The following is a 17,024-nucleotide window of genomic DNA, read 5'->3' as shown; positions in this document are numbered from 1 at the left end:
TCATTAAGGCAGAAGGTGGGCTTTATATTGGGTGTAGAGGGGAAAACATGTAAAGGGTCAAAGCCAACCAGTGTTTCCTATGTTTTCAACACTTCTCCCTCCCTTTGAAGTCTCCCTCCTCATACTGATGCTATTGGTGTGCAGCTGGGCTAATGCAACTACAGTAGTCTTGCTTATCCAACATTCTGTATTATCCAACGCAGTCTGCTTCCTGCCCGGATCCACAGCTGTTTCTCTAGGCAGCAGCGTGCGGTGGGCCAACACATCCAACAACAACACAAGTGCAGCCACACTTCCATACAAGTGGCAGACTTGTTGTAAAACATGATTTGGTGCTTAATTTGTAAAATCATAACGTAATTTGACATTTAATAGGCTTTTCCTTAATCCCTCCTTATTATACAACATTTTCGCTTATATAACGTTCTGCCGGCCCGTTTATGTTGGATAAGTGAGACTCTACTGTATAAAAGAAAAACCCATCCACCATGGAGTAATTTCACAGACATACATGCACACACCAAAAGAAGGGAAGTTTTAATAAACCAGAAATAGACATGTTATCAGAGAAATTCAGTGTGCCTTTGACACGAGGTCTTAGGGAAAACGTTTAAAAGTTTTTTTTTTCAGCCTGGAGAGGAGACAGGTATAAGAACATTTTAAAAAAACAAGGATCTCAGCTGCCTGGCTGTAGCAAAAAAGAAAAGGAGAGAAAGAGAGAGAATGACAATATCCTTTTGCATGGAAAGGAGAGGAAATGTTTTTTAGTTATAGTAAGGTCTATGAGCAGTTCTATAAAATGAAACAACACACTGAAAAGTTTGGGAGAAGGCAGAGGAACTTTAAATTTGCAGATGGTCCCTCAGGCCATGGAAAGAGAATTCCTTTCTTGTTGGTATTTGGGAACCTTCCCCAAGTCACTTGGGAACTTTTCCACCTTCGTTTTCCAAGACAAAGGAATAGGGGGTAGGGAGAAAAACACTTTTATTTAGCAGAGACAGAGGCAAAAATAAAAAAATTAAAAGCTATCATAGCAGAGCACACCTCCTTCCTGAGTTAAAAAAAATTGCTGTGGGACAGACAGGGATAGAATATAGTGGAGAACATCTCTTTTTCCAAAAACGAAGGAAAATGGTTTTGCTGGCCAAAACATGTAGCACTTTTTCAGAGTTTTAAATCACCCACAAGCAAAAAAAGAAAAAAAAAAGAAAAGAAAAAACTGGAAAAAAGACAAACAAAAGATCAGAAAAGTCCAGAGGCAGTGAAAGACTGAAAAGGAAGGGGAACAGATGAGATTATTGTATCAGTTTGACCTGTGTCCAGAGCTAAAGAAGACAACTACGGGTTTAAGGCAGGGATGTTTGGGGAGAGAGGAGACATGCAAGAAGCTTACCTAGGTACATTTTTGTTACAGCATCCATTTGCTTCTCCTCTGTGGCTTCATGAACATTTCACAATGGCTGCAATTGGGGCCTTCATTCCCATGCTGCTACTTTATGTAATTTTATTATTATTTTATTAATAATTTTACTATTTTTTACACCGATCCTTGACATACACAAATAAAATTTTGTTGTAAGCTGCCCCGAGTGAGATGGGACTTTATAAATAAAATATTATTATTGTTATTGTTATAACTAAAATATGCAAAGCATCCCACTGAAATACACAGTCAAGATAGGAACACACATGAACAAAAAGGAGACCAGAAGTTCTGGAAAGAATGACACAACCGCTTGAAAGGTACCGATACGTTTATAACAATTTTGTGATGGCAGAAAGTGGGGTCCTTGTAAAAAAGAGCTGTAGAGCAACAGGTGTGCATCTGACAAAAGGGGCTGAAGGACAAGGGTGCAGCTACACTGTAGAATTAATACTGTTTGACCCCACTTTGGCTCACACCTATGGAAAAATGCGAGTTGTAGTTTTACATAGTTCTCAGCCATCTCTGCCAGAGTCTGGTGCCTCGCCAAATTACAAATCCAAGGCTCCATATCACAGAGACATTGTGTTAAACTACATTAATTCAGCAGTGTAGTTGGGCCTTAAGATAACTGATATGCACAAGAAGGATACTGTATATACTCATATATGTCAACTTCATGTAAACATTGTGGGCAGATTTTAGGACCAAACCTTTGGATTTTAATACCCTCTCTGTGGCTCCACAGGCATTTTCTACACAGCATTAAAAATGGCATAAGAAATGCCATTGTTGAGAGTGGAGGGTGAGTGCTTCTTTTAGGTTTTCCCAGGATGGATAATCTCTTGCCTTATGCTACTTTACTCAGATAAAGAGATGGGTCCTTTAAAAAAAATTAAGAATTAGGATGCAGTTCTTAAATTGACCCGCGGATAATTCAAACCAAGAATTTTGTGTTAATTCTTTTTACTATGATTTCTGGTCTTATAGATACGCCGGGGGTCCCCAAACTAAGTCCCAGGGGCTGGATGTGGCCCTCCAAGTTCAATTACACGGCCCCCGGCCTAAACTTTAGTCTCAGGGCTGCCCTAAATCTGAAATGAGTTGAAGATACACAACAATAACTCTAATTAATGTAACCATCTCATCAGCCCAAAATAGGTCCACACATCCCATCAAAATACTGCTAAGTTTATGTTGGTTAATATGGTTCTTCATTTTAAATATTGTATTTTTTCATTTATTTGCACTACAAACTAAAGTCCGGCCCCCCAACAGTCTGAGGGACCGTGAACCCAGCCCTCTGCTTAAAAATTTTGAGGATGCTTGATATAGAGTATTTATTTTTAAGATGCCATTACTGTTCAATGGGTAGGGAGAAAAGACTAACACACCCATGCTGGCATGCAGCAAATGCATCAGAGAATCGTGTGACGGCCTCTCTCGGTGTGGATTCTCTGATGTAAAGTAAGGTTGGTACTTTGACTGAAGCCCTTCCCGCACTCTGCACAGGTGTACGGTTTCTCTCCGGTGTGGATTCTCTTATGTCTGACAAGGCTGGACTGGTCGCGGAAGGCCTTGCCACATTCGGAGCAGGAAAACGGCCTCTCCCCTGTGTGCATCCGTTGATGGACCCTAAGGTTTCCTCGGTAGCTGAAACTCTTTCCGCACTCCGTACATTGATAGGGCCTCTCCCCCGTGTGCACTCTTTGGTGTTGAATGAGGCTCGGCTTGTCGACAAAACTTTTGCCGCAATCCAGGCAGCAGTGTGGTTTCTCCCCCTTGTGAATATTTTGATGCTTAAGCAAGTGAGCGCTCTGGATGAAGCTTTTCCCACATTCGGAGCACTGATACGGCTTCTCTCCCGTGTGGATTATCTGGTGAGAAATAAGGTGTGTACTCCGACCAAAGCATTTCCCGCACTCCAAACATTTAAACAGCTTCTCCCGTGTTTGGGTCCTTGGATGCTTCATCTTACCAAGATCCAAATTCATAAACTGTCTCTCATCTGCAGAAATACTTTGATTCAGGTATATGTTGGAATCTGTCCCTTCATAAAGCATTTCACATTCAGTGAGGTTTCCACTTTGGCTGAAGGTCTTTTGAAACATTAAATCTAATTCGTCATCAGGGGGAATTCTCCAATGAAAACGGGGGAAACAAATTCCTTTTTTTTCTTTCTCCCTTTCCTGGTGGACTGAAATTTTGTGGACGTCTCCCACATGAAATGGGAAGGATTTGGCTTCTGGCTCTTCCGCATGGTTTCCGTCTTGGTTTAATGGCCCATCTTGGCTCCAAACATTCTCCTCCACTGCTTCACACTCTGTTCTTTCTGAGGAATCCTCACCTAGATGCCACTCATTCTCAGATTGCCATTCATCTCCTGTTGGAAATAAAACAGAACACAAATTAAGGCTCATTCTCACAATGCCACCAGGAAGATTCCCAGAAAGGTTTAGGGAGAATAAGACACATTGTTACTTTTCTTCTTTTGACCAATAAATATTATAGAGTCTGAAAATGTTTCTGAATCTTGAATAAAATCCAAAAGAGAAATGGGATTGTATACTGTTTTTTTATTTTTTTCATTTCCTTCTGTTCCTCGCTAAGAATCCATTTATGTGGCTCAAGAAGCTTCATGTTTATTTATTCAGATCATTTCCCTTATACAGCTCTTTCATGAACTAAAACAAATAATGACTCACACACAACATGGATTATGTAAAGGGTACAAGACTGTGTCACAAACTAAGAGAACAACTGTGCCCACACAACTTTTTCAGGAAATATGGAGTCTCCCCTATGACCCACAATATTAGAAGTATTTTATGGCTTCCAGAACAGCTGAATCCATATGTCCGATTTCACTTACTTATCTCTTTAGACATTTTCTAGATCCTCCAGTGTGATTCTATGGTATATTTCCCCTGAATGTTCTTGAACTTTGATGGCCAGAACTCGATACAATAATCCAAGAGAAGATTGACCAGAGATTATGAGGATTTCCAAGGCCATGGGCCTGCCCATGCAGTTCCTTCTCTTACCCCACAAAAGGAAACACTTTGGCCTTCCAAATACTACAACTTTCAATCCCCTCTGGCACAGCATTGTAGGAGCTGGGAGCCCCATGTACCTGGCAGACCTTTAGACTAGCCAGACCTTTAGACTCCCTACTCAGGGGAGAAGCAGCCACAGTGCTGTGGTTAGTCTAGCAAGAACATCCCAACATCCAAGGACAAAAACAGGCCATTCTTCTTACCCAAGAGTCCAGCATCCCCGTTGTCATCTTCCTGTTTGTTCTCCGCACGAAGCTTCTCCTGCTCAATCTCAGGCAGGGCTTGGACACCTTCAGGAGAAGCCACTGTCTCCTCTTCCTCTAATGGCAACTAAAATATTTACCAGTTATTACCCAAATGTATATCTCAACATATATGGCTTTCCTCTGCTCTACACTGTCATCAAAATATTTGACAAGTAGGTCACAGCCAGAGGAAATAACTGACCCATTATCACAAAATGCACTCCATTGTTCAGTAGGGACTTGAATCCATATCTCACAAATCATAATCATACATTAAACCTAGTGCCTGAGCATTTGATGGGGGCTGTGTTTGTTCTTTGCAGGACACCCCTCAGCCTCTCAACTTTTTATTAAATTAAAAACTCATCCCTCATCTCCTTATGGGAATTTGTGATGAAATTTTGCCATGTTTTTCTCCTTCCTTTTTAAAACCAAAAAGTAAACTGAGGATTACCTACTGGGGGAGAGAGGAGCTGGGAGACCTAAGGCTGAAAGATAGCCTCATAAAGGCAACATTTTACTTACTCCAGACAAAACCATACTTCCAGCCTGGCTTAATAAATGAAGAAGCTCTGTTGGCACCTTGCGCAAGGCAGCCCTTTGGGAAGCCTGGAACCCAAAGAATGGTCCTCACCTGGTTTGCCTGCCTCCTGGACTCTCGCTGCTTCAGAAGGAAGTCCTCCGCCAAGGCCACCGCCTGGGAGCAAGTCTCTGGACCACGTTCCTTGACCCAGGCCTCTATCTCTGGAGGCAGGACAGCCAAGAACTGCTCCAAGATCAGCAGCTCCAGGATCTGCTCCTTCGAATGCCTTTCAACTTTCAGCCACCGGCAACACAGTTCCTGAAGCTGCCCGTAAGCCCCTCTCGGCCCCTCGGCCTCACGGTAGCGGAAACGCCGGAAACACTGCCGCTGTTCCTCTTGCCGCATGGCGTCCCTGTGCAAGATGGCGGCCTTCACTTTCCCATAATCCTCCCTGCCTTCAGCCTCCAGGCCAGTGAAGGCCCGCTTGGCCTCTCCGCTCAATGCTGGCAGGAGCCGGGGCACCCACTCTTCCTTGGGCCACCGGCAGGCTTGGGCCACTTGCTCAAAGGAGGCCAGGAAGGCTTTGGCATCATCCCACGGCTCCTCCCTCGATTGAGAGTTCCCCAAGTTTGCTTGAGGACCTTTCATGTTCTTTAGGAACTCCTGCCATTGGGTTTCCCTCTGATGAAGCGAGTCTTTGTTGGGCTCCTGTTGCACCTCTGTTGGTCTCCTTGGCAGGAATGCCTCCGTCGTCCCAACATGGCAGCTCCCTTTCCCTTCTCGTGACACCTGCACTGATATAAGACTTGTAAGGGCTTCTTGGGTCTCCATTTTTATCCTTGGATAGTTGCCTGTCACTGTGGTAAATGCTAGACTCTACCACAGCATTTGAAATATCTGCATGAAGCTTTTTACCTGGAAAACTGGAAGAAAAAAATGAAGAATATTACACAGAAGTCACATTTTAAAGAGTAAGAGTTACGAAAACAAAGATACAGGACCTGAATGAAACAGGCCATAGAACAAGTAACCATAAAAAGGTAAAAACAATAGTCTCAGTGTCACCCTAAGTCTGAAAAGACACACAACCACCACATCAGCAATCCTGATTCACTTGACTACTTTATCAGCCAAAAGTAAGCCTACACTTCCCATTGAAATACTGATATGTTTATGTTGGTTAAAATTGTACTTAATTTTAAAAATCGTAATGTTGTTTCATGGGTTTTTTCACCATAGGATATGTGCAGTGTGCATAGGAATTCATTTATTATCCCTCTTTTCCTCTCATAACACAAGCCAACAAGTATTTTTCATCAGATATAATTTTAGGTCATTGTATTGAGTTATTTTTGCGCTGAATTCAGATCTGTGTTTATTTTTTCTCTATCACGTGTAGTTTTTGCAATGAGGCTAATCGAATAATTAATACATTGACACACTGATATCAATGACTGCTCTTATGTTTTGTACCATATCATGTTATATAGGGCTGTCATTAATCCTGCATAATTAATTAATTATATGCCTGCCTAAGTAAGTTGCCTATGTCAGCATATTATCTTACTCCAACCAGGGGTAGGTCTAGATGATTGCATCCCTGTTGTGCAATACCCAATGACCAATAGGAACTTGACTGCACAATAGCTTATTACTGATGGTGCAATGCTAAGTAAGAAGTTATAGTTCTATATAACTTGCTGCAGACTAGATACTTTACCTTCAGTCTTGGACAACATTCAAGTGGCTTTGTGAAAGAAAATTTTCTTGGTAATCACAGGTCTCCAGCATATAAAGAAGGAGGCCAGAATCTACTTAATGCTTACCAGAAACAAGGTTGTAACATGTCGCTGAAAAAGCATTTCTTGCACTCCCACCTTGAATTCTTTCCTGAAAATCTTGGCATGGTGTGTGATGAGCAGGAATATCTCCCACCAAGATATTCAGTTGATGGAGTGGCGCTACCAACATTCGTGGAATGCAAGAATGATGGGAGACTACTGCTGGATGTTGTACCATGAAAATCGGGAAATCATATATGCCAGAAAATCAATTGCAAAACATTTCTGATCAAACATAGATAGCTTAAGCCTACTGACCGACATTAGAACTTGCAAGCATATTGCAGTTGTACCATTTCTATTTGATTACTCTGTTTGGATTGTAATTAGCTAATTAAATTCAATTGAGTTTGGGGAAAACAGACCTTGACATTTGAGAGTTGTAGTTGCTGGGATTTATAGTTCACTTACAATCAAAGAGCCCCTTGAAGCCTATCAATGATAGAATTGGGCCAAACTTCCGTGAACCCTCTCTATTTTACTCATGGACTTTACTCAGAGTTTTGCACTAATCACCCTCTGTACATAGCTATTGTTCTTGGTTTTAATAATTGTTGTATTATGTTGTTTTATAACTATGATATTATATTGCGTTTTAAATTTATGGATTGTTTTTCTTATGTAAGCCACCCAGAGTCCCTTCGGGGAGATGGAGGGAGGGTACAAGAATAAAGTTATTATTATTATTGTATGATACAGCAAACAAGATAGATATGCTGGATTTCGTTTCACAAAATCACAAGTTGAACACTTCCAAGTGTCTAGGACTGTGTGATGTATTTTCGGATGATGTGCGCAGATCCCAGTAGGGTGACCTTTTGCAGTTGGCAGATCGTAATTTTGTCAATGCCTATTGTTTCCAAATGCCGGCTGAGATCCTTTGGCATGGCACCCAATGTGCCGATCACCACCGGGACCACCTGCACTGGTTTCTGCCAGAGTCTTTGAAGTTCAATCTTGAGGTCCTGATAGCGGTTGAGTTATATTATTATTATTATTATTATTATTATTATTATTATTATTATTATTATATTGTGCGTAAATGCATTATTTGATTAGCCTCATTGCAAAAACTACACGCGATAGAGAAAAAATAAACACAGATCTGAATTCAGTGCAAATAATACTACGAGAATGATCTAAAATGATATCTGATGAAAAATACTTGTTGGCTTGTGTTATACAAATACGATGCGAAATGTGCAGACTTTACAGTAGTCCACTGTAATGTACCATTCGACATACTGAAAAAAAGTTGATGTGATGGAATTTTTTTAAAAATCAGCATAAAAATGATTTAAATTGTGCTATTAAATGAAATTGTGTACTTTCATTTCTGATGATTACAAAACATTTGGTTTTGTTGGCTTGTGTAATAGGGACCCAAAGCTAATCACAGCTTTAAAAAGCAAGCCAAAAACATGCAGAAAGTACATTTTAAAATGGAATTGAACTGGTCACAACAATCGAGGGTGCATCTATACTGGCAAATGAATGAAGTTTGGTGCCCTTTTTAGCTGCCAGGCTCAATACTATAGAATCTGAGCAGCTGTAGTTTGGGGAGTAAAAAACCTTGTAAAACTGCAATTCCCAGCATCCTCCAGCATGGAGCCAGCGCAGTGTCAAGAGTGCTAAATGCTTTCCTTCTCCATGGAGATCCCATCAGACCCACCTCTTCTCTCCTTCCCTGTCCTTTCTCAGTCTTCACTCACCTTCATCCAGTTTCTTCCCTCTAAACCCAAGAACTCCGCCTCAGGCGTTTCTCATTTTCCTCCAAAATCCTCCCAGAAAGAAAAGCAAAAGGCATCAGTTTCCCAAGAAGCCGCGTTTGGAGGAGAAGCCGGACCAGGAAGAGGACACAGGACACATCCGCCCAAAACAAAGCACCGCCGGAAGTCCTCTCTAGCCACTTGTAGTTCCAGATCTCGGAGGTTTGCGTTCAAGCCGCCTCTGGTCCTCCAGGCTTTTGGACTTCAACTCCCAGAAGGCTCCGCTCCCTTGGACAAGAATGCCTGGAAGAGCCGAGCCTGGGAAACACGTGGGTTTTGAAGCTGGGAGGAAATGCTTTTTTAACGGGAAAGAAATTCCTCTGACAAATGTTTTTAATGAAGTACCTTTTCCCATCTTATTCATATGAAGAAGTGCAAATCAGGTCTGCTTTTTCAAATTATGTGTTCTAGAATTTTAATTTATTATTTTGTTTTATTCATTCTTGTATTTTGATTAGCCTCTCCATAATAAAAGAGAAAATCTGTATGTGGCACAGGCATCCATTCACACAGACAACCCCAGGCCTCCACAAACAGGCTGTAGTTCCCAGTGCTGAGGAGCCACCAAGTTACTCTCTCCCAAGACACTGCAGGTCACAGCGAGCATATCCCAGTGTTCCTTTCTCTTTCATTTGCATGACCCCGCCCACTGCCTCTCTCTTAACCCTTTCCTATGGCACACCGCAAGCAGAGGAATTGATCAGCAACTGAACATACTGGAGAGGTTTGGGGAGAATTCACCATGACATACAGGAGTTTAGTTCACCTGCAATCTAAGAGTTCACCTGCAATCTGAACTGTACCAACGATGGGCCTGGAACTAACTTGGCACAGAGACCCAACATGGCCAAAATAGCAAACAGACCAGGTTTGGGGGTGATTGACCTTGACATCCAGGAGTTATAGTTCACCTGTATTCAAAGAACACTGAACCCACCTGAAGACGGATCTGGACCAAACTTGGCACACCAATTCAACATGGCCAACTGGGAACATTGGTGTACTTTGGGGCTGACTGACCTTGACATCCAGGAGTTATAGTTCACCCATATTCACAGAATACTGAATCCAGCTGATGATGGATATCAACCAACTTGCCACACAGACTCAACATAGCCAACTGTGAATCCGGGCAGGTATTTCAGGAAGATTGCCATGGGAATCGGGGAGTTGTAGTTTGCCCTTATCCAGAGGGCACTGAACCCAGCTGATAACGGATCTGGACCAAACACGCCACACAGACCTAACACTGCCTACTTTGTCTACTGGCAAGGATTGGGGGTGATTGAATTTGGCATCCGGGAGTTACAGTTCACCCATATTCAGAAAACACTGAACCCAGCCAATGTCAGATCTGGACCACAGACCTAACATGGCCAACTGTGAAGACTGGGGGCATTTTTGGAGGATTGACGCAAAAGTTTTGGGAATTGTAGTTCACCCACATCCTTATGCATTATCTTATGGAAACATTCATAAAAAAACAAAAGCCAAGACTGAGGGGTTTTTTTTTTGTAAGAAACAGTGTAACATAGGACCAAATAGATATTATCTCACATCCAAAAACAAACAAGGCCAAGCTAGAACTCATATACAGGTCAACATCATATATACGTTGTGGGCAACTTTTGGGGCCAAAATGTTGGGTTTTAACACCCTCTCTGTGGTTAAGAGGCCTCCGACCCAAGTATTCAAATGGCATTAGCAATGCTGTGGTTGAGAGAAGGGTTAATGTTTCTTTTAGGTTCTTCCAAGATGGATAAGGTGTTGTCTTTTGCCACTCTACTCAGATACAGAGATAGGCCCTTTATAAAAAATAAGAATAAGGGTACACTTCTTGCATTGACCTTTGATTACGTATACTCTACCTAGGTTTTGGGGTTGGTTTTTTTTACCAGGATTTCTACTTATATGCGACTATATAGGGCAGGGGTCCCCATAGTAAGGCCCAGGGGCTGGATGAGGCTCTCCGAAGTCAGTTACCCAGCCCCTGCCCCCAAACTTTGGTTTCAGGGCCACCTTCAATCTGAAATGATTTGAAGGTACACAAGTACAACAATCCTAATTAACTTGACTCTCCCCTCTTTGAAAGAAATTTAGAAGCCTTAAGAGAGCTCAGAACATTTTGAAGGACCCATTTAACCCGGCATATTCGCTCTCTTTTTGTATTATTACCATCTGGCAGACGGTACAAGTTGACAAAAACAAGGACAAACAGCCTGAGAGACAGCTTTTATCCTAGAGCTGTAACGACATTGAACTCCATGGTTTTGCATTGATGTGGCACTGGGGTCTGTGCGGTGGTGGATGGATGGGTGTGTTGTGCTTGTGATGTGTGCTGGGGAAAGCATTTAATTTCGTTTTACAATAAAGTTATTCTATTCCATTCATTTGGTCATCATTTTTTCAAATTATAGTGTGTCATCGCAACAGTCTGAGGGACTGAACTGGCCCTCTGCTTAAAATGTTTGAGGACGCCTGGTATAGGGTATTCCTTTTTAAAATGCCATTAGACTGTCCGTTGCATTTGGTAAAAAGACTAACACAGCCATGCCGGCATTCAGCAAATGCTGATTTTCGTGAGGCATCTTCTCTCTCCATGGATTCTCTGATGTGAAGTAATGTGTGTACTCTGACCAAAGCATTTCCCACACTCCAAGCACTGATAAGGCTTCTTCCCAGTGTGAATTTTCTGGTGTTTATGGAGATTGGCCTTCTGACTAAAGCATTTCCCACACTCCAAACACTGATACGGCTTCTCCCCTGTGTGGATTCTCTTATGTAAAGTAAGGTGTGTATTCCGACCAAAGCATTTCCCGCACTCCAAACATTTATACGGCTTCTCCCCTGTGTGGATTATCTGGTGTGACTTAAGATGGGCCCTCTGACCAAAGCATTTCCCACACTCCAAGCACCGATACGGCTTCTTCCCTTTGGGGATTCTTGGATAGTTCATCTTACCAAGATCCAAATTCATACACTGTCTCCTATCTGCAGAAATACTTTGATTCAGGTATATGTTGGAACTTGTCCCTTCATGAGGCCTTTCACATTCATTCAGCTTTCCACTCTGATTTAATGTATTTACAAACATTAAATCTGATTCATTCTCAGGGCAATATCTGCTATGAACACTGGAGACAGCAGTCCCCCTTTCTTCTTCCTCGCTTTCCTGCTGGATTGTGATTTCGTGGGAGTATCCCACCTGAAAGGGGAAGGATTTTTCTTCTGTGAGACTTCCATCTTGGCTCACTGGCCCATCTTCGCCCCAAACATTCTCCTTCAATGCTTCACACTCTGTTCTTTCTGAGGAATCCTCACCTGGTTGCCTCTCATTCTCACTTTTCCTTTCATCGCCTGTTGGAAATAAAGCAGAAAGCAAATTATGCCAGGGGTCTGCCCATGAAGCCTTTGACTTACCTCAGGAAAGGGAAACGTTGGCCTTCCAGATACTAAAACTTTCAATCTTTTCTAGCAAAGTAGCACAGCAGATTGGAGCCCCATGTACCTGGAAGACTCTTGGGCTCAGACTATCTAAAGGTCTAAGGCTGTGGTTCTCAACCTTTTGGTCCCCAGGTGTTTTGGGCTACAACTCCCATAAATCCCAGCCAGTTGATCAGCTGTTCGGATTTCTGGGAGTTGAAGGCCAAAACATTTGGGGACCCACAGGTTGAGAACCACTGGTCTAAGGTTAAGTGAACGAACCCAAAGGGTGCTCACCAATGCTTCCCCCTGGGCCCGGTTCTGTTCAACATCTTTATTCATGACTTAAATGAAGGCATGATCATCACGTTTGCAGACGACAACAAATTGGGAGGGAGAGCTAATACCAGAGAAGAAAGGAGCAGAATCCAAAACGATCTGAACAGATAAGAGAGATGGGCCAAAACTAACAAAATGAAGTTCAACAGGGACAAATGCAAGGCAGAAAAAATGAAATGCAAAGAGACAGAATGGGTGACAATGCCTGACCCGACAGCTGTACGTGTGAAAATGATCTTGGAGTCCTCGTGGACAAGTTAAACATGAGCCAACAATGTGATGCGGCAGCTTAAATAGCCATTGAGATTTTGGCCTGCATAAATAAGAGTCTAGTGTCTAGATCCAGGGAAGTCATGCTCCCCCTCTATTCTGCCTTGGTCAGACCACACCTTGAATCACACTGTATCCAGTTCTCAGTACCACAATTGAAGGAAGATGTTGACAAGCTGGAATGTGTCCAGAGGAGGGTGACTAAAATAATCAAGTGTTTGGAGAACAAGCCCTACGAGGAGCGGCTTAAAGACCTGGGCATGTTCAGTCTGCAGAAGAGAAGCCTGAGGAGACATGATCAGGGCCATGTATAAATATGTGAGGGGAAGCCATAGGGAGGAGGGAGCAAAATCGTTTTCTGCCGCTCTAGGGACTAGGAACAATAGCTTCAAATAACAGGAAAGGAGATTCCACCTGAACATTAGGAAAAACTTCCTAACTGGAGAGCTGTTCAGCAGTGGCACTCTCTACCCCAGAGTAAGGTGGAGTATCATTTGGAGGCTTTTAAACAGAGGCTAGATAGCCATCTATCAGGGGTGCTTTGAATGCGATTTTCCTGCTTCTTGCCAGGGGGTTGGACTGGATGGCCCACAAGGTCCCTTCCAACTCTATGATTCTAAGGGAACACCCTACTTGGAGGGAGAAGCAGCCGCAGTGCTGTGGTTAGTCTAGGAAAAACATCCCCACCATCCAAGGAAACAAACAGCCGGTTCTTCGTACCCAAGGGTCCAGTATCCCCATCGTCATCTTCCTGTTTTGTCTCCACACTAAGCTCCGTGTCAGGCAGGGCTTGGCCACCTTCAGGGGAACCCACCGTCTCCTCTTCCTTTAACGGCACCTAAAACATGGATCACTTGTTAACCTAATGTAGATCTCACCTATATGGCTTTCCTCTGCTCTACATAGTCCTCAAAGTATTTGTGAAGTAGGTCAGTGCCAGAGAAAATAACTGGCCCAGGATCACACAATGAGTTTAACGGTCCAGAAGGGACCTGAACCCAGACCTCACAAGTCACAATCCCACATTAAACCTACTGCCTGAGCATTTGATGGGGGCTGTATTTGCTCTTTGCAGGGCACTCCTCACCCACACTCTATTTCAACTTTTCTTAAAGTAAAATCTCATGGGCAATTGTGAGGCCATTTTGCCATGTTTTTCTCATTCCATGACTGTTTTGGGCACAAAAGCGGCCTTTTCAGAATCACAAAATAAACTGAGAGTTAAATATTAGGGCAGAGGGGATTCTGAGAGACCTAAGAAGACTCAAAGACAGCTCCATACAGTCTAAATTCAGTTACTGCTACCCTGGCTAGAGAAGTGAAGAAGACCTATTGGAGCCTTGCACAAAGCAGCCCTTCGGGAAGCCTGGAACCCAATGAAGGGTCCTCACCTGGTTTGCTTGCCTCTTGGCCTCTCGCTGCTTCTGGAGGAAGTCCTCCGCCAAGGCCACCGCCTGGGAGCAAGTCTCTGGACCACATTCCTTGACCCAGGACTCTATCTCTGGAGGCAGGATGGCCAAGAACTGCTCCAAGACCAGCAGCTCCAGGATCTGCTCCTTTGAATGCCTTTCAGCTTTCAGCCACCGGCAACACAGTTCCTGGAGCTGGCCATAAGCCCCTCTCGGCCCCTCGGCCTCTTGGTAGCGGAAACGCCGGAAACACTGCCGCACTTTTTCCCGCCGCATGGCATCCTTGTGCAAGATGGCGGCCTTCACTTTCCCATAATCCTCCCTGCCTTCGGTCTCCAGGCCGGTGAAGGCCTGCTTGGCCTCTCCGCTCCGCTTGGCCGGTGCACCCACCCTTCCTTAGGCCACCGGCAGGCTTGGGCCACTTGCTCAAAGGAGGCCAAGAAGGCTTTGGCGTCGTCCCACGGCTCCTCCCTCGACTGAGAGGTGCCCCAGTTTGGGTGAGGGCCTTCCACGCTCTTCAGGAACTCCTGCCATTGGGTTTCCCATTGCTGAAGCGAGTCTTTGTCAGGCTCCTGTTTCACCTCCTTTGGTGTGCTTTGCAAGAATGCCTCCGTCGTCCCAACTTGACAGCTCCCTCTCACTTCCTGTGACAACTGCTTTGGTATATGACTTGTAAGGTCTTCTCGGGTCTCCATTTTCATCCTCGGACAATACCAGCCTGAAATGGTGGGAAATTCTAGAGTCTACTGCGGCAGTCTAAACATCTGCCTGGAGCTTACCACCTGGAAAACTGAAAGAAAAAAGAGTATTATACAACATTCAGTTTTTAAAAGAGGAAGAGTTGTGAAAGCAAAGATGCAGGGCTGGAATGGAACTGGTCATTGAATAGGGAATCATGAAAAGGTTAAAACAGTACACTCTGACCAATGTATCCATGGGGCATACTTTCCTGAATTTACTGCAAAAACAGGAAATTATGGATTATAGCAAACCTTATTGAAATGAAAGGCTCTGCCAGCACAAAGCTGTCCTGGAGAACCTAGGCCAGGAATGTCAAGCCCATTTTCATCAAGGGCCACATCAGCTTCATGGTTGCCTTCAAATGGCCATTGAAAACTGGAGCTCTGAGGAGTGGCCTCCAAAATGGAGAAAAACATTGCTATAGCAAAGGTAGCTCTCCCAGTGAGTGGCACCAATCATTTTGAAGGTAGTAGCCATTTTGAAAACTGGAGCTGAGAAGCGATGCCTCCAAAATGGGCCGGGCTTTAGCACAGCAAGCTGCAATAAACCTTGCAACCAGAAGATTGATATTTGAAAGCCTGGGTCAGTGTGAGCTCCTGACCTTTAGCCCAGCATCTGCCTACTTAACAATTTGAAAACAAATGTGAGTTGATAAATAGGAACTGCGTTAAAAGGGAGGTGTTTAGGCTCTGCATTTGGTCAGAAAACAGGAGGAAGATTATGAAGAAAGAAAGCTCTTCGGCAGGGAGATGGAGTGACAGAACCGCCCAGTGGCCGGATCCAAGCAGAGTCTCCAAAGATGCTGAAAGATCAACGTTTTTGTTATTGTTGCTCTTTTCCTCCCATAATTGGAACCTAAAGCAGCCCACGACTTTAAAAAACTAGACAACTAAAAAGAAGCAAAAATGCATTTTAATATAGAATTAAACTACAGTAGAGTCTCGCTTATCCAGCATAAACAGGCCAGCAGAACATTGGATAATAAGGAGAGATTAAGGAAAAGCCTATTAAACATCAAATTATGTTATGATTTTACAAATGAAGCAGCAGCACATGATGTTTTGCAAGAGGCCTGCCCCTTGTTTGGGAGCGTGGCCGCACTTGTGTTGCTGTTGGGTGTGTTGGCGCACTGCGCGTTGCTGCCTAGAGAAACAGCAGAGGATCAGGGGAGGAGGCCGACTGCGTTGGATAATACAGAATGTTGGAAGAGTGAAGGCTGGATAAGCGAGACTCTACTGTAGTCACAACAATCGAGGGTATGTTTACACTGCGAGTGAATGCAGTTCGGTGCCCCTTTTAACTGCCAGGCTCAAGGCTATGGAATCAGGGCAGCTGTAGTTTGGGGAGGCACCAGCACTCTCTGGCAGAGAAGGGAAAGGCCTTGGAAAACTGCAACTCCCAGGATCCCCCAGGCAGGGTCAGGGGTGTGAACCGCATTCCTTTTCCAGTGGAGATGAACCCAGGACCCTCCCCTTCCCGCCCTCCTGCCCTCCCTCATCCTGCTCCAAAGGAGGAGATGAAACATTTCCCATCAGATTCACCTTCCCTGTCCTTCCCCCGCCTTCCCTCACCTTCCTCCCTCCGGTTCCTTCCCTCTAAACCCAGGAACTCCGCCTCAGGCGTTTCTCCTTTTCCTCCAAAATCCTCCCAGAAAGAAAAGCCAAAGGCACGAGTTTCCCAAGAAGCCGCGTTTGGAGGAGAAGCCGGACCAGGAAGAGGGGACACGGGCCACATCCGCCCAAATCAAAACTCCGCAGGAAGTCCTCTCTAGCCACCTGTAGGTCCACATCTCGGAGGTTTGCCTTCAAGCCGCCTCTGGTCCTCCAGGCTTTGGACTTCAACTCCCAGAAGCCTCCGCTCCCTTGGACAAGAATGCCTGGAAGAGCCGAGCCTGGGAAACACGTGGGTTTTGAAGCTGAGAGGAAATGCTTTTTTAACGGGGAGGAAATTCCTCTGACAAAGTTTTAATGAAGTACCTTTCCCCA

General features: G+C 44.1%; 2 protein-coding genes across 3 annotated transcripts; both read right to left on the bottom strand.

The window, feature by feature from the left end:
• Nucleotides 1–512: 512 nt before the first annotated feature.
• Nucleotides 513–8,949, bottom strand: LOC134292302 (zinc finger and SCAN domain-containing protein 22-like). 2 transcript variants are annotated; one of them, XM_062973442.1, is made up of 4 exons: nt 8,801–8,949; nt 5,359–6,170; nt 4,683–4,809; nt 513–3,806 (listed from the first exon to the last, which is right to left on the bottom strand). In XM_062973442.1, exons 2-4 carry the CDS (start codon nt 6,076–6,078, stop codon nt 2,842–2,844), a joined length of 1,812 nt encoding a protein of 603 aa, XP_062829512.1. In that variant the 5' UTR covers nt 6,079–6,170; nt 8,801–8,949; the 3' UTR covers nt 513–2,841. The 2 variants fall into 2 exon arrangements, with proteins under 2 accessions (XP_062829512.1, XP_062829513.1); XM_062973443.1 differs by having other exon boundaries at nt 8,761–8,942.
• Nucleotides 8,950–11,076: 2,127 nt separating this feature from the next.
• On the bottom strand, nt 11,077–16,798 carry LOC103280881 (zinc finger and SCAN domain-containing protein 31). Its single transcript, XM_062973469.1, is given in 5 exon segments — nt 11,077–12,214; nt 13,610–13,727; nt 14,281–14,681; nt 14,684–15,088; nt 16,611–16,798. Coding segments are annotated over 4 exon segments (1,632 nt in total). The 5' UTR covers nt 15,000–15,088; nt 16,611–16,798; the 3' UTR covers nt 11,077–11,417.
• Between the last annotated feature and the right edge of the window lie 226 nt (nt 16,799–17,024).

The sequence above is a fragment of the Anolis carolinensis genome, chromosome 2, assembly GCF_035594765.1.
Source record: "Anolis carolinensis isolate JA03-04 chromosome 2, rAnoCar3.1.pri, whole genome shotgun sequence".
NCBI classification, from domain to species: domain Eukaryota; kingdom Metazoa; phylum Chordata; class Lepidosauria; order Squamata; family Dactyloidae; genus Anolis; species Anolis carolinensis.
This window is presented reverse-complemented; position numbering and strand designations above follow the sequence as displayed.